The sequence below is a fragment of the Pectinophora gossypiella genome, chromosome Z (genome assembly GCF_024362695.1).
Source record: "Pectinophora gossypiella chromosome Z, ilPecGoss1.1, whole genome shotgun sequence".
In the NCBI taxonomy this organism is placed as follows: domain Eukaryota; kingdom Metazoa; phylum Arthropoda; class Insecta; order Lepidoptera; family Gelechiidae; genus Pectinophora; species Pectinophora gossypiella.
In genome coordinates this window covers 24029031-24055239 of record NC_065433.1, presented here as the reverse complement: position 1 = coordinate 24055239, position 26209 = coordinate 24029031, and the positions used below count along the sequence as shown (strand labels likewise).

Here is a 26209-nt window from a genome sequence, read left to right as displayed (position 1 = left end):
AAACGTCACAACGAGTGTGTGATTGATGGTTGCGGTGACACTGGTTGCGTCAGCCGGGGGTCGCGCGGTCAATGCCGTCACCATCACAATAGACTAACTCTACCTACCGATAAACAATTATGTCGCACAGCTGACTTTTGTTTTCCTCTTTTTCTTCAAAACTTCATTAAAATCTTTATTCGACTTCTTGTATCGGCCCGCAATATGCCACACACACGGTGTTTACCATCACTTATTATGCCATCACATTCCCGGGTTGGTTCATTAAATAGTAGCATACTCAATGTTACAACAATCAATGCACTTGAACAAGCCACGCTTGCAATATTTAGGCAATCAAATGAACTTCACATTTGTCAGAGCAATGAAAACTCAATGGTCTTGAAATTCGCAAACAATAGTATTCAAGTGGAGCATAAAATCTACCTGCCTGCGGTTCTGATCAATTGATTATTACGGAATCGGTGGATGTCCGATAGGAGCAGACTATAGCAGAGCTTGTTATTGAGTCGGCCTAGGGCAATTGAGAACGCACGTACCTGAGGCCTATTATATCAATACCACGGATTAATAAAACACTATCACTTCCCGGTTGCGAGTACAACTGAACTAAAAAGCATCAAAACATGTAAACCCTCGATTTCCTGTTCAATGGAGTTCTTAGACCAACGCCGTAATTTGATTTTCAAATGGATTGCTTTTAAATCGAAATCAACTAGATTTCGATTTCATTGTGGATTTCATACATTGAATTGAGGACTGTTTTATTAACGCAAATCAATACAACAATATAAGAAATGAATATGTATCTTACTTCTAACAATCTCCTATTTCTCTAGTAGGCAATAGATGCATATGGTGAACTTGTCCGAGCGGTCAAGGTCACTTACCATGGTATTGTTGTCTAAATTAAGCACTTTAGTTATCGGGCACAATGGCCACGTGAGAGGATTATGTTGCTAATTGGTATATAATAGCCCTCTCATCACCCACATGCATTCGCAATAGCCTAACCCTACTATATTGTCTCGATTATTGATGGGATATTACACAGCTATTCTAAACGATGGAGTGACAACAATTTCCATTACATCTAATTGGGTACTAAAATAGATAAACAATTTAATTTTCGAAGTGTTAACTTTGGTGGATACGTCTAGGTAGTCCGTCGTAACAGGGTATTGTTAGTTTATGAAAATTCATAAACAAGCTGGGAGGGTGGTCTCAGGTTACGACCACCCGGAGCAGTAGGTCCGACCCCTGGCGCACCGGTGCTGGGTCGCGCTATAAAACGACACGGTAGCTTTTACGACAAAAGCTACAACACACATCCGCATTCGAGCACTCTATAGTATTTTATGCAACAGTTGTATAAGAAGGGTCAAAAAATGCGAGTGGCGTGAGTTGCGATGTGAGCCTTGGCGAACATCGCAATAAGAGACGCCACGAGCATTTTTTGACCTAGTTATACAACGTTGCATACAATACTTTTTCTACGACGACGTAATTTTAAACGAAACACAAAAATTTTCCAATTTATTTTCCAACGCGCGGGAAAATGGCGGCAAATGTATACTTTTTTTTTATAGTATATCTATGGCACCAAACAAAGTAAAGGTGCCAGTTTCCAGGTCAAAAAAAAAAAAAACAACAACAATGCTTTTTTGGCGACATTATAGTACAGTTACACTTTGTAAACAATGCTTTTATAGGCCATAGAGCGTACACTTTTTCAAAGAGTTTAATTATGTATGTACTTATATTAGACTTTTTGGTTATTTAAATGCCAGATTAAAGTAGAGGAGTAGAAAAAAATAATAACGATCCGCCAAAGAGGAGGTTACAGTTATTCAGCTCACTCGCACCGGCTCGAATATCGACAAAATTGTCAAGTATCGCTTAACGTTTACTGTTATTCAACAGTCACAGATTTTATGTACATTTTAATTTATTAAAAAATAACACTGTTCCTTTGAAGTAGGCAATTTCACGAACACTTTTTTTATACTAAAACGAATCAATTCCGTAACAACATTGCATTTCAAAACTCACAATTCTGGGATTCAAAGGCTTTCATTAAGTCTTTCTTTGTTAAATAACTAGTCTACAGAACCAGTGTAACTGAAATGAGTTAATTAAAACGGAAGACGTTATGCACTTTTCATTTGAGTATTTCTCGTAGTCGCCCGCAGCAGTTTTTGGCTTAACTTGGTTTTAAGGAGTACTATAAGTGGTCATGTCCTATGTAACTATAGCTACATCATGATGTGACCACTTAATATTTTGTGTATTATACTTCAATAATGTTAATAAAATATACTTTAAAGGGCCGATTTCTTGATTTCTTGAACAGTCAAATAGCGTCATTCGTAGTATAAAGTCTTTCATACAACATTTTGATATAGCATTGACAAAATTATTTTATTGAAAAATCAGCCCTAAGGCATTTATAGTAAGTAGTAAATGAAAAAAGTAGATACGCAACTACATGCATGAAGTAATTTAGGTAGATCTTTTTACCGAGTAGCTTGTTATTTTGACTGGGCCTTTGTTCATTGGTTAAAAATTCCATTATGAATTTTCAATAGCAAGAAAATGAACGAGAATGAACAGGTATAGTGGTACATGTAAAGACGCCACCACATGCATGCATACGGTTTTTAGTGGTCTATTGCGGCCTCCCGTACATCGCGTTCCACACGAAACCGCACGAGGCTCTAATGTGTATGGAAACTCGTCGGAACGCATATAATAGTCTACTGCAATCAATTTTGAATTTATGTTCTTACCAGCCGTGAATATCAATTGTGCCTGGCAATAGACAGCGTTGACAACGAAAATAGTCATATCGGAACCGTTGGATATCTAAACGTAAAAGCTGTTAAATGGAGGACAGTAGCAGGCTGCGGTTGACATGTTTATTCAGAGATATTTTTGCAGTATTAAAATAGGAGGATTTGGTTCACGATTTGAGAATGTTGCACAAATTAGGGCATGTCATCCAACGTAACAGACTATATACTAATCATGTTTTAGATTTATGGTAGTCTGAATATTTAGCGTGTATCATACGGGCAGTTTTATAAATAGGCAAACCAGTCGCCTTTTTAGTGCGCACCTATCAAAAAGCATTTCGTATGGTTGCAGGGCAGCGGGTCCGGTTTTACAACCTCGTTACCGGCGATCCGGCGTTTTTACAGCGCGATTAAACCGCTCACCCGACCTACCCACCCTGTAATTGGGGTAAATCTTTTTATTGTAGACCCTTCTATAGAAAGTGTTCCTTACATTTAAATAACACGAAATATCTGCCTACAATTCGTATAGAAACGCAAAACCTAACGTCAAATTAATGTAGGTAAGTTAACATAATAAAATTCGATGAAAACTGAAATTAACGTAGTTATTGTGTTATGGTATGTGCAATTCTGAATAAAATGTACACGCTTTTCGATGCATAATTTCGAACTGAAATAACTCCAAAAGGCTTTATCTGCTTTGTGAGCCGTATAAATTATTAAAATTCAACGAAACGAGTGCCCGACCACATTTTGTTCGCGCGCGGCCTCGCGGCGCATTATCGAAATCGGACCGCAATAATTACATTCGGGCCGAATGCGGCCGCTCCATCCATCTGTCCGAGCGGCTAAATAAAATACGTGCTCGATAAAATTTTATCAATGCACAATTTATTATTCCCTCTCACAAACATTGTTATAATTTAACGCGCCGTTCAAATATACATTTGCCGTTCAATCAATGATAAAACAAAATTTTCATTTTAAGCATAATTAACTGAGATTCATTAGCGAATCCAGTAAATTTTAATGATAAATTAAATTAATTTGCATCGATGGGGACGTGGACTTAGCGAAGTGGAGCAAGCGCGAGAGAGAGTTGAAACGGAAAGCAGTGGAAATAAGACTTGGGAACAAAAACAAACAGTCGACGTGAATTTCGGCGCTCGGGGTGCACCAGGGTCGGATTATGTAGCGCTCTCGGCTTATTCAATTAAAAACGGAAGGTACTCGTGCGCGCGTCTCACTACGCGCAATTTTGTACGACGAGTCCCCCGTTTGGCAAATGAAATTTGCTGCCGCCCCATCCTACAGTTACGCACCAACATAAAGCGCTTCAATTTTCGCATGGCATAGGTTATGTTTGAATCATTTTAACATCAAATCTGAGCAATCAACTGTAGGGATCAATGGAAGCGTGAATCATTGTCCTTTCCATCATTGCCAGCATTAAGAATATGATTGAAACATTCCAAGATTATTTATTATTATTATTTCCAAGATTGTTTAAGATTGTTATAATAATAATAATAAAAACACTTTATTGCACACAAATACACAAAACATTTACAGGATAAACTTATTCTAAGGTGGGCAAAGGCGGCCTTATCGCTAAGAGCGATCTCTTCCAGACAACCTTCGGCAAAGGATATGGTACATTTGTACAGCTGCAGTGTAGCGCGCAAATACGTAAAATAAAACAATAGACACATTTTATATATACATACACAATCTTATATACTAAATATATATATTATACACATACTATAGATATATACATACAATGATACATATAAGTAAAATATAAGTGAAATAAACATGAAATACGTTTCGCAAGTAACTTTTTGGTTTCATTCTATAAGTTGTTTTGTTAGTGTGTGAGGACTCTCAGCAATATATAGCGCGGGGGCCGGGCGCGGCTCTTCCATCATAAAAGTTGTGCCGGCGAGGAGTGAGGAGCGAGCGCGGCCCGCGACAAACCTTACTCGATAAAGTTATTTCGTTTGAAGTCCAAATTCTGTCTACGACGAAAGCTCGCTCGGTTGAGAGCTTCCGTTAAACCCCTACGAACTCTTATTCCATGTCACGAAATACGGATAATGATGTTTAGGTATATTATGTCTACAAAAACTAAGTCCGTGTTTGAATCTGAGAAAAAAATAATTTATGAAATTTTCGTTGAGTGAAAAGGTGCAAGATGATGTAATTATATTATTTGGTAGCGAAGTAGCACTTGGTAGTTGACTATGAATACAGCTTTGGAGTGTGTTGTTGTAGCGAAATTTGGTATGAAAATTTTCAGAGTGTATTTGTTTTTATAGGGGAACACGTCGTCGGCTGGCTGATTACAGCGCGCGCTGTTAGCGTCATTCATTTGCGTCTACACCGCCCCACTCAATCTCGTTTATTATGAACGTGCAGCGAGCACTGCGCAGCCCTGCCTCTCGCTTTTTACATTACAATGTTTTGCTACATGAATTACCTCGACATTGTTACGTAAATCTTTTCTAAAAGTAATAATATACGACTGTGTTTCTGTTTCGCTATAGAGTTTTCTATTTCCCTTGTATTATTTGAGATAAGTGTAAAAAGTGAGCTTCATCGGTTTATGTTGTTCAGCTAAGGCCTGTGCGGCTCGAATAAAAAGATTCCATTGAGCTTAGAGTATGGAGTGCGCTTACTCGATTATGAATAGCACAGTAAAAAGGACATTTTACAATGCACTCCCCTACCCGGTCGTGAGACTGGTACATTTCTCGTGTGCCGGCTTGTAGGGCTGTCATTCACTAAGTTGCATAAATAAATAACTCGAATTAGAACCCTTCGCGTTTCTTGCGCGCTCTGAATGCCTGCGACTCGTGGTGAATAATTTCTTACTCCCTTTGGGCTGACGTTGCTCCAAATTTAAAATGACTGTTAACGAGAACTTGTATAAGATATGCGAGATACCGCAGCTTTTGTAATAAGCTTTCATTCACAATACAAAATGCATAAAGCGCAGAATGTGTGTCCATGACACAACCGCAACTAAAATTGTTTCGTTATAAAAGCGAGATTCTTTTCATAATACTCTCGGTAAAGAATAACCGTAATAACTGACCCTGCAAGAAAAGAAAAAAAAGCGATCTCAATTTCAGAATAAGTATCGCAAGGCATTTCCAATTACAGGGCTGGCAGTCGACTCGAGTTTGTCCCGTTATGGTCGTTTTACGAGTTACCAAAATGTAGGTTTATGAACTGGTTCACAGACGAGTTTCAGGTAGGTTATTCATTGTAAGTTATTCGTGGTAAAATCAACCTGTGTATAGTGTGATCCGTTCACCACCTGATCGGTGCAGAAAGTTGGAAATCATTACAATTTCAAAATTTCGATTACAAAGCAATGCTGACAATGGTAGGGTTGGCAGTGGGGCCGCGTTTGTGCTACAATTGATAGGAGCGGCTCGGCGGGTCCCCCTCGTTTTGGGGCGCTGTCGAGCGGTCGGTACATTCATTACAAAAAGCGTCACATCGCGGAACGGGCCCCGGTTTAATAATTCCACTCATTTGGGTTCCCCCGGCGGCCCGAGCGAGACAATGCGCGCCCGCCTAACGGTATCAATCAACATCAAACAGCCCTGCTCTATCTATACATTGCTTTAGGGTTGCAGCTTGGTAACGGGGACCTTTCAAATTATTATACAAAATGTCGAGCACTAAATTATAAAAGAGAAATCAATTTTATTTCCACTATAAAATTCATTTACAGAAAGATCTATAAGAAAGGAAATTTGGAGTGCAAACATTCAAACATTGGCGAATCAAGTAATCACGTTCCAAACGCATTTAGGTGAATGGTTATATAACATAAACAACGTAACATAGTCCTATAGCCCTATATCTCTGAAAGGGTAGGCAGAGGTGAATACTTATACACCTACTCCACGCCAACTATGTTTAAGTCCCATGTGGGGGCGAGCCTATTGCCGAGCATAAATCCTGGAAATCACGTGATATCAATTTTCTTTGACCCAAATATCAATTTAAACTGATAAAAGAAGAATTCAGTGGTTTAGAGCCCGATCCGAGATTCGTCGCTATTTGGGTGTCATAGTTTCGTAGTGGATTGCGGGGCAGGCAGCAACCAGGGCAGCCCTGGTGAGCGAGTGTCGCAAACAATTCTTTTTATCGCTCGCGTCGTAATGCATGCAGCAGGCGGCCGCCGGCAGAGGGCGCCGCGCCGCCCGCGGCTGTGTGCGCTCTGCTCCACGGCCTCGCTTTGATCCACACTTAATGAAATAGCTAAACGATCTACTGTAATGGACTCTAAAAGCAAACATGGCATAAACAGATACCATACAAACTACATGGGGCGACACTCGCTTCGACTTCCGTCGTGCGTATATGTAGGAAATTGCTTTCATTTTTCATATATAAACTAGCGCAAATAAACTTAGTTAAGGAACGACGATTGGAGTTTCAATGCGGTGAGGCGACACAATTTAGCAAACAAGCTCATTTAGAATGTCGTGCTGGATTGCTAACTCAGAAAATATAGTATTAGGGTGTCAGTCCACAAATAAAAGTGGCAGGCCTGGCAGCGACGGCGGCGGCGGCGCGGCGCGCCGCTATCGAGCCTCGCAGGCCACATGTGCGCGCTAATGAAGACGCGACGTATATCATTACGTAGTCCGCGCGCCATGTCCACCGACATCGGTTTGGGAGACACACTACAGCACATGTGAACTGCATGCGCGTCGTTAATTGCCACGTACACGGCATACCCGCTTCACAATGACCGTTAATCAGTTAAATTTGTGATCAATTTTGACATCAATGCCTTCATGAAGATAGATCATTACGGAGCTATAATTAATTTACCTGTACGTGCATCGAACACATATTGCCATACTGAAGCAGAGGCGCGATTTGATTACAATAAATATTTTTATAAGCGGATCTCTATTCTGTAGGTAAATAATGCACGGTCATAAACAAAACAAAGCTTCATTACCTATGTACAGGCGTTGTGCTTGGTTATTATGACCAGCTGCTTACGCCATATAGCCATTAGTGTTGAACCTGGCTTCATCATTTGCACAGAATACACCCGCAAAAATATCTGCCTTCATATTATTAGTAAATTATGTTTAAAGTTGGGTATTATGATTAAAATCAGCTTTACCAACGTTTCATGGCAGGCTTATTAAGAATGTGAGCGGTTGAGTTGATAGCTTTTTAATACAGGGCTTGACTCATCCGGTGGCCTCCGCCGATTGATCACGCCTGCCGACGTTCCTGATGCCTTCTAATGCTAATCGTAGTTTGAAAAGTGTTCCATAACGATTTTGTCGCGTAAATTGCGCTAATTTTTCCTGAAATAGATGCGGTTGTGGGTTACAGCATATTGAATGGAATGTACTCACCGAGTCAGGATCGTGCGCGTTTGGCGTGGACGGCTGAGGGGGCCTCGGAGGGGGAGGGTAGCCCTGTGACAAAACACAAAATTGTTATAATAATAATATCTAATCCAATTATAAAGTTCTAAATTCTAATCATTATTAAATATACCTTGCTCGTCTGAAAATCATCAACTAGATGTTCTATTGCAGCTATAACAAGTTATACGGATTGTTATAACAAAGGGTATTTTAGATACCTCGTTACAAGATGGCAGTTGCCATGTATATCTTTGTAATAGTTAGAAATGTGTGTACATCAATAAGGTGATAAAATACCCAAACCTTCGGATTTACTTTTAGTAACAAACCGAAGTGCACTCTGAGGAAAATGAACTTTGTTAACGACAACAGGATCAATTCAACGTTCATCGACAGAGTAATAAAGGCGAGCGGCCGCCGCGATGCTCGGTGTACATCGGCGCGGTGCAGTGACATGATCGCATGTAATCCGTCCGCAGCGTCTGCGCCAGTGGGCGACTAATTGACACAGACACCGGCCCCGACCAGCTACTCCATTCCAGTTTCAACTGCCTTTTATATGACCCATAATCCCAGCCCTCGCGCCTACCTCTTATCCTATACTCTTCAATGCTCCTTACCCGCGTTGCAATAGGTACAGATACACATCACTAAAGCACGATTTCATATAAATTTTCACATAGACTTGTACATCTAACATACATTACTGGATCCAACTGCAAATCGTATAGCAATTAATGTTCTTTACTCTTAATACACAAAGGTTCAATTTTCGAAACGTATAATGGAAAGTCACAACGACAAATAACAACGAACAAGCGGTTAAAGGTAACTCCGTCAGAACTGGTGCAATTCGAATTAAATTGCAATTTGAAACGAGCGCCGGACAAAAAGTTCACGAGCTCAGAACAAAGTTAGTTTCATGCACCACTGTAAGCCGAAGACCGCACTTGGCTGCTAAAAAGCCCATTCGGGCAGTAAAACGCTTAACGTTGAGTCTACCCTGGCGCAAAGTACAAAAACTGTTTATGATAAACAAGCATTTCATTCTAAATTACTTTGCTACCCACGTTATGTAGTAGAACACAATAAGCGCGCGGGGCGAATAGAAATGTAACACGAGTACGAACTTAGTAATGAAGTGAGTCGAGGTCATACCTACTCGCGTTTGCAAAGTAATTAATAGTGTTGTCAGTTGCAAATTACACTTGACAGAGATAAGGAATCAAAACATTCATAATTAGAGACATGGAATAAAGTTTGATGCAACGTACGTCGCCGTGGCGCCGCAGGGATGAGGAGACTCGCCAGCAATTACTGACTACGAGGCAGGCTACGACGGTCGGGAACGCAAAACATATAACAGATCACTCGCCCCATTGCCAGTCCTGACTCAATACGATATAAACTAACATGTAAACTACTTTAACAATGCCGTAGTGAAATTAGATTCGAACGACTATTACCATCTAAACGATTACTGCCGCTTTTCAAGTAACGACTTTTAGAGGTAATTCAATTTGTGTTGCAGAATAATTATATGAGAGGCGGACAAGGCGAATTGGTTGGCTTGTCTAACTGACCACTACAAAATAAATATGCAGGTAATTTATATACCTACACTCTAATTAATGGTAAGTATTGATATGAATGAATACAGAGGGTAATGAAGGGGAGCGCGACGTACAAAACCCGACTTCCGAGTGTGCAAGCAGATGAGTGTGTTCGTGTCAGTCGCTAACTTTTAAATTCTCACGGCACATTGTGAAGGCAACGTGTGAGAGAATGTCGCTCATAAGTCGTATGTAGCGCAGCGGTGAAGTGGCCAGAGAGAGCAGCGACTGTAGACGGCACACAGCGCTGCGTCTCTGTCCGTGCTCTCCAGAACACAAGTACTCCAACTACATATTGCCACGTAGTCGCTGCGAGCTCGGATATCGACCTAGGGTTGATACTAAGTTTACGAAGTCCGCAGTCAGTTGCAACTGTTATAGTAAACCCGTTAGCCGCTCAAGGCCGACATACAAGACAAAGATCGTCAAGCTTCTGCTACGATTCAATTGTATTATTTTGCGGAGATTGCAAAAGGGAGCGAGCGGCATAATTTATCCAGCTCGGCAATTCCCGACAGCCCGGGCGCGGGCGCGGTGACTGCGCCGCAGGAGAGAATGTACGCCCCACAGTCAGCGCTTTAAAGGTTCCCAACCGAGAGCGGGGCTGCCACAGTAAAGTTCCGAGAATCCCGAGCATTTTGCAGTTTGTTATGAGAACAGCGCCGGCTCGTCCCGACGATAACTTGCTCTTTATACGGAAAAACAGGGCAAAAGCGAAAAGTTATCTTTAAGCTGCCGTGCGGTGGCGGGCTGCCCATTCCGAGAATGACTAACATGACTGCCAAGCTTTAATTGAAGAAGAGTTCCGTAACAATAATTACAAACCGTTCATGAACAGCACACTAATAGTTTCGACTAGGCCGTATATAATTATGACCTACAATACGATAAAAATAGTCCTAATATGTTATCACATCAATAGATAATATACTTCAACCCTTATCGTAAACTCTTTGATAAATAATAATAGCAATTCTATTTTTATATTTGAACTATGAATGAATAAAAGAAGGTAAATGCAAAAATAACTCATTCAAACGCTTAAAGGGAAAAAATCCCCGAGGCGCACTTCAGAAAGTCAAGCAATTAATCGCACGGCCTTTGACAAATATATTTCCTTGACAATAAAATATACTGAGTTTTTACTGGCGGAGTGGAGCCGGGCTAGCGAGCGGGTAGAGCTGTCGCGCGCAACCGGCGTGCCTACTGCCGGGGAATATTAAAGCGGACCCTGCCGCCAGCCACGCCATTATATCTTGTCATTCTGTCCGAGCCCGATATCTAATATCCAGCACCGGCTCTGCTATCAAACAATGCGATTACATACGAAACCGTGTGCCGCAATGCCGGTCAAAGCGATCACCGACCCAAAATAAAATCCAATCGCATAATAAATGGAATCGGTGGTTTTGACAGCAGGCAGTTTTATTGAAAAACATTGGCCATATCTATAGAACATCAGAGTGTAATTAACGTAGGTATAATAGTAAAGTCCAGTAAAATGTAATTAGTGATTCCTCATTACCGCGCGCTGGCATGGCCCCTCTGGACGTTCGTGCGTCTGCTGGCTTATGGTTATTAATAACGCCGGCCCCCCGCGCCCGGCGCGCCTCCCGCGAGCCCCCACGCTCGCCCGCGCTGCCGCACGTCTGACATTTTAATTCCGGAGCCGTGGCTATAAGTCCACTACACGTTTTTCCCTATCGATAATACTTTTATCGACATTCGCGACTTCTCTACTCGCGTTGAATATCAAACGGCATGTTTACTTCATAACGATCGCTCGCTGCTGATATATTTCATAATACCATTCGTTTTATACATTAACGTGAATCATAACTCACGATACCTATATGTGTAGGGGGTAATGCAAATGATAACTGACTTGGTTCATTACCGGCTGATTGCTTATATAAGCTGTTTGTAAGGAAATGTTTAAGGAGACGAGAGTTATTTACGGAGATCGTAAGTTAAAATCAAAGTTAGTTGAGTTAAAGGTGTTCGTAGAATGTTTGTGGAGAGGTATCGAGTCGAGTGGAGCCGGCGCACAACACTAACTACAAACGCTACAATGGCGGTCGGGCGAGCGCAGGTCGAGCACAACATGGCTGCCTGGTAGGCGGTTCGAGCGACAGGGACGGCGCAAGCATTGAGTGGTGGCCTCCCGCTCGCACTCGCACGCAACGCTTGCATCGATCTCCACTCGCTGTGCTCGCCCCCAGCACCAGAAAGGCGGAACTAACAAAATTACAAAGCGCTTTCGAGCCGCTAATCATAAAATAAGATACGACGTTTCATTTCGGCCGTACGACTCTCGAGCGATCACGATGCCGGAATGGCCCTTGACTCTCAAAATTCTCCACTGACATCGTGGAGTATTAACCGCAGCTCGGTGCCCCGAGTTTTGTAAGGAGTTTAGATTTATGTTGCCTCCGTAGATAGCATCGATATGAGAATAGGGCTTCTAGGTATGCTTCATTGCTTAATAACTATACAACTTATTCTGCGATTACAACGGATACGTAAAGATGGATCTGAGATAATAGAAGTTAATAGAGCTCTTGGAAAGTATTTATTCAATTATTTTAGGTACTACTTCTTTATTTATTTTTTTAAAGTCTCTCGTAGACTTTGGTAGGTTAAGGGTAAATTCAGTGAGGGTTGCGAGTAAAATAGTGCAGCGACGACGATGTTTTACGTTAGCATAAATTGTAGTGTGCGCGGCGATTACTTGGAAGCCGCGCGTAGAATCGACAGGAGAGGCTCCCTCAGGAGGGTCGGAGTGTTCTGCTCCGTCAGTTACGTGATAGCTGACTGACGTTTAATTTTTGCACCCCGTGCTCCTTCGGTAGGAACGTGTCTCTGTAAGCACAGAACACATTAACTTCGAAATACATTCTTTACTTATCACCTATCCACATCATCCCATAGGTCTGATCAGATCTGGAGACTGTACTTTTGTTTGTACTTTGCAAATAAAAGTAAATTTTCGATAGTGGATCCCTGCGCTGTGTACCGCCCCTTGTAAATATGTAGGCAGCTTCTAGTAAATACTTGTTTGCGAGAATACCGATACCGTCGGCATGTGAATTCACAATGTACGTTATTCATTATAGTGTAGAGAGCGGCAGTCGCTAGGCCGGCCACGTGCGTCTCATACAACTAGAGACCGGCCCATACAAATATGTAAATCGCGAGGAATTGAGCGTGCCAAAAACACCGCGCTCACGTTCCGCGCCGAGAATTCTGATCGATGCACTATGACGAACCAATCGTTAACTTTGCTTCTCGCCTTGCGCATGCCTTCATCTTAATTATTATTAAGTCATATATTATATCAGACAAGATTACAATATTCCATCGATCTGCACTACTAAATCTGAATTATATTGACGAATAAATCGTGTCGTCCACATTAAACAAACTTCAACTGGCGCGCTTCGTATAAACGAACTTTTCTTATCGATCGCTATAAGTTCTCGTTAGGGCATCGCACTGATCCGATTTTAAGGCCTCGGCCCTACTGCCATTACCATAGGTGTTGGAATTTGGATATAAACCCACGAGGTAGTTTTAAACTGTACATTAATATGTTTCTTAATCTAAGCATAACTATAAAATGCTAATAATATATTTACTGCACGACACCTAGCTAGGTGTACTCGTAGTATAATCTTTATTTTGACACGCCGCTCATAAATTATTACAAGTAGCTAAAGAAAAAATAAAAACGAATGCAAACAAAGCAACTCCATATCCTCAACGATTATTACAGCACATAAAAGAGAGCAAGAATATCAAAACAAAGTTTGGGAAAGTAAAAGTCGTCTATTAGGAGGGGTATGACCATAGACGGTTTATTGAAATAGTTATGGTCGGGGAGGTAATTTTTAAAAATTGCTAACAACGAGGGTTCCGTACATTGGGAAGCAGTTTAATGTGGAGCGATAACAGTAAAGTTCATAGCCGAAGTTCCATCCGCCGAGTTTCGTGGATTACTATACTTTCCATATAGAGCGGGTTCAATTTCGCTAAAGCTATACAGATTCCTATCTATGCTCGTGCTGACGCTCTATCCAACTACAAGTGTAACAAAACATTTCAGATGAAAATATATTTCGCTGTAACTGCCAGTCAGCACGCTACTTAAATATTCACTGTGTAAAGGACTTCATGCCGAAAGGGGTATGAAAATCTTTATTTACTCCAACGTTAATGGTTTTCGCAATAAAATTATCCAGCGCATTCCCGTGCTTATCTCGCAATCTTCAGTTTAAGATTTTTACGATTGCCCGATTCCATTATTATATTATAAAAAGTCTTCGGAGTATTTCCAGATTTTTTTATAGCGCGAACGGGCGTGGCAGTAAAATCGTGTTCTTTATTCGCAAGTAGCCGTTTATCTTGCCGGTTCGAGGAGCTATCTCGTGGCACAAACGTATGTCGGTCGGAGCAGCCGACTCGGCCGAAATTATCGAAAATTTCCGCCACCGGCGCCGCCTTGCCGCGATACGAGCGATAAACGAAATGCAAACATGACGCCGCTTCGCCAACCGCTCTATAAGCTGTGCTACTGCTCCAACTGTTCAATTCTAATGTTCTTCCCCATATTACCACCAAATATTATAGCAACACTCGTTCGACTGAACATAAAAATTCTACAAACTTTGAGTGTTTGCTGCTCTCCCGCACTTCTAGCGTGTCTACATAATACATAATGGCACTTCAAATTATCTTATTTCAAGAGGTTAGTACTCTCTTCCTATACGAGCGAAAGAATGAGTCCGTAAGTTTGTAATAAGTTAAATATTTATAGAATCCGAAGACTTAACGAGCTCAAATTATGGGCAGTACACAAATTCTAAATATGGAATGACCTTGCCTTTTGTTACTTATGTTAACTAGGCTATTCACTTTAGATCTATATAAAACCCAAAGTCATTACCTTCGTAGCCATTTGTTTAAGATAGATTACAATTATTACCACAATCGTCAATCATTACGCAGGGTTTAGGTCATCATCGCCTTTAAGTCATCCAGGTTTTTAAACGTGTGTTGCTAGAGTTTGTTTCCATATCTTCTCCTCAACCATAACATCTTGCAAAAAGACGTGTAATAAAAAAATATGAAATTGCCCATTGCCCATTGCCAAAAACAAGTTTATCTTTGATAATTACGTCGGAACATTCTGATTTGTTTCTCTAATCGCCCTACACGACATTAGCAATGGAACTTTGGACTAGGAGTAGTGTTTTCTGGTTAAGATAACAAAGCTAGAAAAATAAGATGTATTATGTCAGAATTCATTAACTGGTTCTACGTATCAAGCTTAGATCATAGTATAAGAAAACCAGGTATGCTCAAAAGTGACAGCTAACATTTCAAGGTTAACCCAGCTGACGTCGTCCCGCCCTGCATTGCCATTTCTTAAAAAATAAATTACCCACAAGCAATGTTTTTATATTTACTTTGCAAGGAAATTTTTAAGTTTTAGTAAAAGTTTTACTTACAGTTTTAATGTTATTTATATATGTGACAAGTAATAATAATTAAATAAATTCAGAGTCATGTCAGTAATTCACTTAATTTTCAATAATAAAGTTTATGGCCTTGGAATTTTGGAGATACTAATTGAATGGTTAGACTTACGTCAACAAAGGGCTAGCAATGGCGGCTTGTCATAGGATTGAGCGTACCTGGTTTTCTTATACCATGGCTTAGGCCCATATTACTGTTGGGTTATAATTTCCTTCTTTCAGCGCTTATCGCTAACGGCCCATTTTGAACCGGGTCATAGTCCCCAACCCCTTTTGTCTGATGAAGTAGTGAATACAATCCGAGGCAAATCTGAGAAAAGTCAAGACAGAAATAGTTTGGGCTATGATAAACGGTGTTACCTGGTGTTGCGGTTGCGAGCCGTGTGTCGGCATATGCTGGGCGTCTTGCGTGGGCGACATGGGCCCCGGGGCGCTCTGTGCGGCGCCGGGGCTCGGTGCGCCCGCCGGCTGGTTCTGTGGCTGCGGAGAACCGCCGCGCTCATAGCCCTGTCGAAGATTGTACATTAATACATTTCATTTTCTCAAAGAACATAGTAGTATCACGCCTGTATCCCCGAAGGGGTAGACAGAGACGAATAGTAGTAGTAGTTCTAATAAAAAATGTTCTAGCCTGGTCCTAATGTTGGGCAAAGGCATCCCTTTTACCTTAGCACCCGGCCCTCATGGTTTTCGGCGAACGATCTTGCGGCAATTTTTCTAGCTTTGTTATCATCATCGTCCGCATATGGCTTACAAAACAACAAAGCTAAGATAAATATAATATGTTGTTACTAATCCGCAACAGCTATTAATAGTTATTAATCGATATTGCAATAAATACCTACATTAGTAATGATCGTTATTAAGCTATCTAATAAATCAAAGTGAGGGAAAGAAGTGTGTGTATAAAATGTGCAAAAGGCATTGATAACAATTATGATTCGAGACAATATCAAGTAGATAATGACATGGATCAGTAAGGAGCGCGATCGGCTGACAATCAGTTCCGAATGAGAGCACTCGATTAATCGTAGTCGACAAAGCGTGTCCTTGGCCGTGACTCCGATCGCGTCGGGAACACGCCCACTCTAATTACATTTTTATTATACACTCCATCCACCCCAAACTTCTCCGAATGACCTAATTCCATTAAACGATAGCAGAATTGCCCAGTAAAAGTTGTAAAGAATCTCGCACACTTTTCTTTGAATATTTGGAACACAAAACAGGTTTGTTTAATGAGAAACAAAGTCCAAATCCCGCGACAATATTCATGTGTTATCAAAGTTTCTGCTTCTTGATTTTCTTATGTCGAGAGCGTACGCAAACTTCTTACACAGTTTTCCTTTTCTAAAACCAAAATGATTTTCCAACGTTATTCGGAGTACTTTCTCTGCAGTTGAGCGGTTTCAGTTTTGAACTTTCACGGTCATAGCAGCAAAGAAACTTGAACGTGAACATTGAAGTTAGGGCTAGTAGGTTTTCTGTTTATTTAATATTGAGGCGTGTAGTAAAATTTTGCCAGGAGTTGCAGGAGTTAAGAATATAATGTCGAGTGTGTAACATTAATTTCCCGTTTAGCGTGGCGTACGCACACAATTACTAAGTATAGAACAATCAAGCACGTGCAGTACAGGTCGGCGGCCACGGTCGGCCTTGACCGAGCATCCATTATGCACACCCGTTTACTTGCCAACGAGTGCATTGCAACGCGTCTATGCCTCCACCTAGGTGCCTATAACGAAACCACCACCAACACATTTTAACGTTCCGGGGACGCCTGGTCACCTATCTAAAATTGACAAAAGAACGAAACTACGATAGACATGCTATGTTATTGTCGTGCCAAGGTTCATTTCAGTCATTACTATTATTATAAGACTAAAATAAACTACTGTTTACGAAATTACGAGTATTAACTCTTAGTTCCAAACAGTTGTAGTTGTAGCTGTGCTATTCTTAACATTTCCCTAGCCTGAACTTGGTTTAAGGTGAGTCATATTCACAGTTTGATTCCATTCATTGATTGGAGGGCGAGTCCATAACGTCATATCTAACAGCAAGCAAGGCCAGAGGCGTCCTCGACACAAATCGGCGAGGATTGCAGACTGGTTGCATCAATCGTAGTGCTTTCTCGCCGCAGTCACTTTCCACGTCACGTTCCAAGGCTACAAATAAGCTGCCCTCATATTGAAACAATCCGGGTCAACTCGAGTCATTCACTTTTCATATCCAACCACCCTTCCTAATAACCGATCATTGTATAAAATGAGGCGTCATTTTGCTCGCGACCTACCTACACAATATTAACGTGTAATGTGTATTGCTCTTGATAATAGGACGATTACATAATTACAAGGCATTTAAATAATTATAACGGCATGTGTTACCGGTTTTGTTTTTTTTTGTTTGCGGAACAAAATGTGTTGTTACATAAGCATGTTATTTACCAACCTTGCGGGTCTTAACAAGGTGTATTGGTATTTGTATGGGTTCTTTCTTTTTACAGTGCGTGTTCAATTTATAAGAGTTTAGTATACATTATTTGAATAAACTAAGCTACGTATAAGTATCAAACGTATACTTCTATAACGCGATAATATATTAGCGCGAAAACATATTGTGTATATTGTATTTAGCAGGAGCCACCTGACACGTCGGGATACTAATTTCAGTACGCTACTACATCCCAATCTACCAGAGGGTAATAAGCTATACAAGTGTTTGGTTCTTAATGGGGTTTTGGCCTCGAACGTTATACTGTGGGGGTATCAAACGTAATTGGATATGCAGCGCTTCATTTAGCCTCAAAGCCGATACCACAGCCTATACGGTGCTGCCGGATATTATTGTCATTGCTCCACCGTCGCACTGCTCCACGCTTTGCGATCACTGCAACCGTACCTGACGTTACTCTAATTAGCTCTACCAAATTCGCTTATTACCACAGCGTACAACTATCTATACGCAATTTCCTAACAAACAGGACTCAAATATTATGATTTGAAAAGATGTTTTCTCAAAACAAAAATTGGTAAGATATAATTTTATTTAACAATCCATGTCACCCGACTAACTTTGAAAGCAGGGGGATGGGTAAGGTGGCAGGATGTCCGCGCCCAAAACAAAACACGAAAAATTCTGAGAACTTTCGCTGAATTATAATTTCGTGATAAAAGTTTGTCGCGCGGAGGATAGAAGGAAATCGAGACTAATGCCTGGCATTCGAATTCAGCGAGTTTTAGTCGAACTTTCGCGCCAGTCGCCGACCAATCCATCAAAGGAGGGAGACAGGATTGGGTGTGGGGTACCCCCCTCGTACCCACATAAATATTGCGGGTAGGTGAGTACAGACCCTTTGACCGAGTTCTGTTTACTTTCGTTTTCGCTCAGCTGACGGGGTCGCCCCCACCCGTATGCTTCCACTATTATTATGATAATTAAAGAGTTATCAACGTGATCCAAACTGACAGCTCATTCTTAATTGTGACTTGTCAGACTTTCGAGCCAACGTGCGGACAGAAAGACGATCGATTTAGACAGGTCATTTGTAGTTCACTAGTATTAGTTACACGTAACCTGTTTTAGGTTGTGTCGAGAAGCTGCTTGTATTGTTGAGCTGCGGTTTTTCGTAAGGCTCGTCACGTGCGATGCGCTGTGGTGGGTACTTTGTTTTTTACAGTCCACACCCCTTAGGTGCAAAAGGGGGTCTCCCCGAGAGCAGTGAAGGTTGCAACGAGTGCGGACGCGGCAGACAGGGCGTAGACGTGCATTATTAGGTGGGTGCCGGAACCCCGCGGGAGCCGGTGGGTGGCGGTGGGGTACGCGTACGTCATCACCTGAGGCGCGCCCTTGAAACCGTCGTCGCATTCATTGCACCCGGATGCGGGTGTCGAGCTGTGCCGGCAATACTCCTACAAGATCCCTCCTACCCCTTTATAGGTTCACGGGCACACCCACCTTCGTATTGCTACAAATAGGACCAAACTACACAACATACAACAAAGTATCGAACTACTAACAAACTACTGTAACTACAAGCACACTTATTGCCAATCAAACAAGCAGCTTCTGTCCAAGTTGTGTGATGTCTATGCGTGTAAGTACATGTTGTCGATGCCGACAAACATTTCTTGGAAGACAAAGTATGAAAGTACTAGTTTTCCGCCCGCGACTCTGTCCGCGTAGACTTCGTCTATCTCGCGCAACAAGTTTTTCAATCCCCTCTTCATCCCCTTAAGGGGTGATATCCGAGATAAAAACTATCTTGTGTTCTTACCTAGGACTCATAACTATCTGAATATCATTTAAATCGGTTCAGCGGTTTAAGCATGAAAAGGTAACAGACAGAGTTCCTTTCGCATTTATAACATGTATAATATTAGTTTTGGATCACCACAAAGTACCCCTTTACTGATTGATGTGTTTCCCTCACTAACACAAAATGCTGGGAGAGTACGGTAGTGACAGTATACTCTAATAGAACTAGTCACTAATGTACAAAACGAACCCTGTAACTTTCTTAATTAATTTTTATTCAAACCCAGGTATCTGTAATTGTGAACGTCACAAAATCTGTGTCAAGAGTTCAAAAAACTTTCAAAGTACTTATTGATTTCATTCATGAAATGAAAAACGAATGCAATTTATTCACGTTTCAGAACATTATGCTTCTAGAAACTGATTACATCCATTTATTATGGCGTGGATACGTGATCTTTCGCCATGTGGAGCGAGTTTCTTGTATCAGAATAAGTTCGAATATTATGTGTTACATTCATAACATAATATTATTATTATCTAATGTGAAAATCCAGAATCAGCAAGTTTAATTACTGAAGTTACGTTTACGTACCAAAGAAACAACCTTTGGAACTAGATTCAGAGCTAACCACATTTGCCCGTGGTTTCAAAACGGCCTTGTTCCCCGTCGAACCGTTTCTTAACACCGATTTCTACACGAGTTCGCTCCAAGAGCCATGCTTCAAAACGTACCTCGGGCTCCGTTGCACAACGAGCTTACGTCAGCGAGCGCGCGGAGCGGCTTACGTCATTCGAGCGAATCACCAGCCTCCACAAGCCAAGTTAGAACTTATGCGTAAGGCGCTTAGAGCTGTGTTCGGGAATGAAGATGCTAAGTAACTATGATAGAACGTTTATGTTCACGTGAGTGGAAGAGGCTCCGTCGCGCCGCCGCCGGCTCAATGATTCTGAGAAGCGTTCGAGCCGGCTCTTTAGTTTTCGACTTGAATATGAATCGTGTCATACCAACGCCGAGTTCGAGAGAATAAGATATCTCCACCAAATTTTGTAACGGCGAAGCAACGTAGTGTCTACTTTTAAAAAATGTTAATAATGATTTTTAATGTTTTATTCAAATTTCTATTCCTGAAATACTATTGTGATCCAATTAGACAGACGGCTCCGTATCTTGGGACTTAGCGTTCTAATTATCTTACAAAATATGAAGTAAAATAAACACAAAAGAAAAATTTTCTCCACGGATATGAAGTACATGTTTTGGAGGAAGAAATTCAGAAAACACAAAAGTTCATGTTTACCGCTTCTTCAACCCTCAACTTCGAAAAGCACTACGTGGAATCGTACCTCCAGCACTTGTTTCTTTGAGCAAAAAGACAATCTTTAAACTAATATAAAATTATAAGTATTCTAAAAACCCTTGTACAAAGTAGTAAGAAACTTATTTGAACTTTCACCTGTGCATAAATCAGACGGTCAGCTGAACTTTTGAATTGAAACTTCCAAGAGTCGACAAGTCACAGTTTGTAAGGAAGCTACGAGAAACGGTTGAGCGTTCAATTCACAATTTTCCGAGAGCAAAGTTGCTCTCATTCGACTTGTATATAATTTTAAAACATCTTTTTCTTGTGCTTGTACTTTGACACGATAGGTATCATTAGTTTATTTTAAACTTGCTATTAGTATGTACTTTTGGAGAGTTGAATGACCGAGAGGCGTTAACCTCTGATCATATTAATACGCGATCGTCGCAATATGACTAATAACACCGCGTTACATAATTATGTGCATTGTTATTTTGAACCCAAACACAAAGATGACATGAACAATTCATAATATAATAGATTATCTTTCGTGGTCAAAGTAATAAATTTTATTTTTTTTAAACTGAATTTATATACCAAGAGTAATTACTACATACTTATAATATTTATAATTAAGTAATTGAATTACTAGAGAGGACAAAAGTTGCAGGAAATAGCAGAGGATCATTAAGGGTAAAAATAAATCGATCAAACTTTAAATCATGTTATTATTTCCGGATAACCAATGATATTACTTTTTCAATGACGAAAATCGGTCGAGTATTTATAAAGCTATTGAGTTTTAAAACAAGCCATTGAAGTAGCGTGATCTTTAGCCCACGGGAGAGGTGGTGACGTCATCATACATATCCCCGTAACTACTACGGGCGGCCTCCTTAGTAAATGCTTAGATTCGGGAGGCTCCTACGCTTTATTTAAGCATTGATTTATTTGTTCGGGAAAACAAAAATAATATTTATAGGTCTTATAAATGTTTTTTCAGTTATGCGTAGGAGCCTCCCGAATCTAAATATATACAAGGTAGGTACGCGAAGATGTAAGATGACCTCACGCACACTACGCGCGGCAGCGCAGGACGAAGTTTCAATTGACAATACTCAAACTCTGTTATTATATTATGTAAATATAATTTACGCAGATGTTTAAAAATGAAATAATTTGTCGATCCTCATTCGATGTAACTTAATTAATTTGGTTTATAGTAACTACACTGTTTCACTGTGATTTTAGAAAGCACAGAACTCCGTTGCACAGTAAATTCAGAGTGTATAGAGACTGCATTCGCTAAAATTTTGGCATTAAACATTAAACAAAGCCGGCACATAATATTATGTAAGAAAACAAATCTATTTTTTCATGATTCGTGAAAGAAAACACCTTATTAACGATTGTTGAACGTAAACAAGTGGCTACTCATTTTACGCTCTAATTTACACATTAGCAGGAATCCCATCAGTTGGCGAACCTGGCAGTGGCAAACAAAATCAGCTAATCATTATAAAGAACTATCCTCCTTATTACACGTGTCATATGGACATGTGATGTTAGTGACACTGTGTTCATCCTGCCCTATGTATGCACTGTTATACAGGGTGTTAGTGACATCGTAACAAAAACTTTGAGGGATGATTGAAACCATAATTTAAAAAAAAAATCATGAATTTTCAGACTGAAAATTCCACTTGATATCATCTCAGAATCATGGTCTGAATCATCGCCCTCAGTTTTCGTTACGAAGTCACTGACACCCTATCTACTTGTGACATGTCGAAAATCTTCCGTCGCAAAATTCATGAACTTTTTAAAATTATTTTCAGTTCTATACTTTGGCGATGGTAAATTTCACTTGATATTAACTCAGAATCATGGTCTGAATCATCCATCACCCTCAGTATTCGTTACGATGTCACTTACAGCCTGTACAAGTACATACAAGTAGATAGGGTGTTAGTGACTTCGTAACGAAAACTGAGAGGGATGATTCAGACCATGATTCTGAGATGATATCAAGTGGAATTTCCTGTTAAGTGAAAAATTCATGAAAATTTTTGTGTCTCTTTAAATTATTTTCCGTTTCATACTTTTGCGACGGATATTCCACTTGATATCAACTCAGAATCATGGTCTGAATCACCCATCAAAGTTTTCGTTACGATGTCACTAACACCCTGTATTTTTTTCATATTATATAAAATTATGCTCGTGTAATACAGATGCAATATTGTAATTCCAAAATTAATAATATATTAATGAAGTTTTTAATTAAAATCGAACTATATAATATGAAAACCATGAAATACCGATGAATACATCTCAGCGCAGCTTCCATTGATAATTAATTATGTGGCATTAGTGGCTATTGTATTTATTGAAATTGAGTTATCAAATGGATCATTTTGTTAATTTAAATGTAATCTATACGAAAGCCATTTAATTAGTTCAAAGTATTTGCGGTGCGTATTGATATATTTAAAATCAAAAATTGGTATTGCGTTAATTTGAATACCTACATATTATGCAAGATTTCGATCTAAATGGAATCTGGTAAATTACACAAATGGTAGAAAAAAATATTAAAGATAACCGACTGTAGCGACCAGGAATCGTTATCCCACTAAGACTAAAAAAAGAATGAAAGAAAACAAGGTAGAAAAAAGGACTTAATACTATAATAATCCTGATACTTTACTTTCAGTGAATAGATCCAATCACTACTAATTGGCTTGCATTTACTTCTACGTTTACTTATAGGATTTGTAAGGAAAATTGTAAAAGATTTTATAAAAATACTTTTAAGACTAAAGCTGGAAATAGGATAGTGATGAACAGTTTATTTTTATAATATGTTAATTTTAGATTCTGTGCATAGATTTACTGCGTAAGAGCATGAATTAATTATGTATTTGACGTCACTTATACTTATCGATTAACAAACAGCGAGTACAAATAAGGTAAAAGAGTTTAGTTGTGGGCAGTTGTCTTCGCCTACGTAAATGTTATTTGTATTACCTCGCTCTCGTTTGACTGTAAGGAAAAACAACGTAGTTTTCCAAATCTACCTCACAGGAAACGTGCAAATGATCAGTAGCATTTTTCCTGGAAATAAAGTAGCCTGAAACTATCTCTGTGCAAAAAGACACGTCGATCGACTGCTCCGTCGTCGCTGCGGTAAAGTCCCATTCTTTACCAACAAACCACAAACACACACAGTAGGCATAATATTAGTACTACGCGTGCCTATTTCGATCAACAACTATAGACTAATGTGGGTAAACATTTTGCTGGGAAATTACAAACAAATAATGGCCCATGGCTAGGCTTAAAAACCGATGTTACAAACTGTCACCCCTTCAAACGTGCTTGACATCCAATTTTAAAAGAAATTACAATGTGACTCGTGAATAAACGTTATTAATGCTGTAAATAATATTTGGCTTTTAAAAACTATAGCCAGTATTTAACTGGCACTCATCATTGATTTATTATTTTATACGAATTTACTTTACTAAAAATAAATTTAATTCAAAGCTTGTACTGGTCATTCTGCACTAGTCTTCCTCTTCTAAATTTTGCGTACGAGGATTCAAATAACATTTACTAAATCTACTTTTTATTTTTTTAAAGTTCTTAACACAGAAATTAACAATGACAACTTTAATAATTACATAACATAAACAGCCTATATACGTCCCACTGCTGGGCACAGGCCTCCCCTCAATCAACCGGAGGGGTTATGGAGCATACTCTACCACCTAACTTAACGACAATACACCGTACTTAACTTTAATAATTATCAGTAAAATATGATATTATAGTAAATCAATATAGTGTTTTATTTTACCAGTTATCTCACTACAACAAAAACTACTAAAGTAAAAGTAACCGAATAGGCTGAATATTCGTTGCAAGTCTAGTTTGAATATTAAATTTTCAGATATTTTTAACGAAATCTACGGGCACAAGCGAAATTCTTACTTTCTAATTGTTCTCCACTACATAGTATACTGCGTATTTTCACGTTGGTAGGTGTTCCCACGGCAACTTTGCTGGTTGTTGATCGGGTAGGCAACATAGCCAGAATGGCATCAACGTGGCAGAAATCCCGTGCGGACAGTTCAAGAACTACCTTTACCAAAAATCAAATTCAGGTGCCAGTAATTTGTTCTACGACGCAAGATTATGACGAAACTTGTGATATAAGCAAGCACTTGCAAGTTATCTTCAGATTCGCTACCTTTCTGTCCTATAAAAGAAGCTTAATACTGGTGTCACCGTATAACACTAACAGCCTCCATGGTCTAGTGGTTAGAGCGTTCGGCTTCCGCTCTGGTTGTCCTCGAGTCCCGATGAATTGTCAAAATAATTTTGTATGAGTTTCCTTTGATTGGCTTTGACAAAACATTGCAGACTACATCACCTGATTCTTTGAATAGTATTATAATTCCGTATTTCGGAAGCCACTAATTAATAATTATGTAGTCGTTACATGTACGATTTCAGTGGCCGCTAATATTAACCGTGACACAAGTAGCCTTATAAACTCATAAGTTCATAACCCACTTTAAGAAGAAGAAGCCTAATATTGTTACCTACATAAACTGAAGTTCAAAATTCAATGAAAAAACATTCCCACAAATCAACATAAAAAAATATTTTACTTTATCGAACAAACAATAGCAAGTCAAATGACTTCATTAAAAAGTTACTTTAAAAGAATTAAAATTGTTGCGAAGTTAATAAACACGATATCCACCCTTATACCTATAGAAATCAAAAATAAAAAAGGTTTAAGATTCGTACCAATGTTTTCAGGATAGTCCGAGTAATAATAACTCGACAGCTTTATTTTTGGCGATATAGTTTTTTTTTATGTGCGATCTATCTGTTCTCGAGTTGAGTATGGATGCAGTTTTTAGGAACGGCGCCTGGCTTGATGCGGGTTAGACAGCCCGCGCACAATACACTAGTAAAGTAGTAATTACAACGAACGTCATCATCAGTTTCACTTCAGATTACGGATTACATAGCTGGTAATAATATAATCTTAAGATTATGGTCGACTACTGAGCGTACTACAGAACTTGTTCAGTTTACTATAATAAAAACCGATTGATTTTGTATTATGCACGAGCTTTATACGTAAACATTGGGAGAAATGTATACAAACAGTTGTAAACGTGGCCCTGAATGATATTGTACAACGACAATGGGGGCTTTTCTTAGAATCCTTTATACAACTTAGAAAACACATTTGTT

The 26209-nt window shown here is 39.7% G+C and overlaps 1 protein-coding gene across 9 annotated transcripts in view; it reads right to left on the bottom strand.

The window, feature by feature from the left end:
* Positions 1-26209, bottom strand: part of LOC126380284 (trithorax group protein osa) — a 95033-nt gene that overhangs the window by 49459 nt on the left and 19365 nt on the right. For all 9 annotated transcript variants that reach the window (XM_050029576.1, XM_050029583.1, XM_050029585.1 and 6 more), the window contains exons 3-4: positions 15729-15875; positions 8204-8266 (exon numbers count right to left, since the gene is read on the bottom strand). In XM_050029576.1, coding sequence (XP_049885533.1) covers positions 8204-8266; positions 15729-15875 — 210 coding nt within the window. The remainder of the gene's footprint in view (positions 1-8203; positions 8267-15728; positions 15876-26209) is intronic.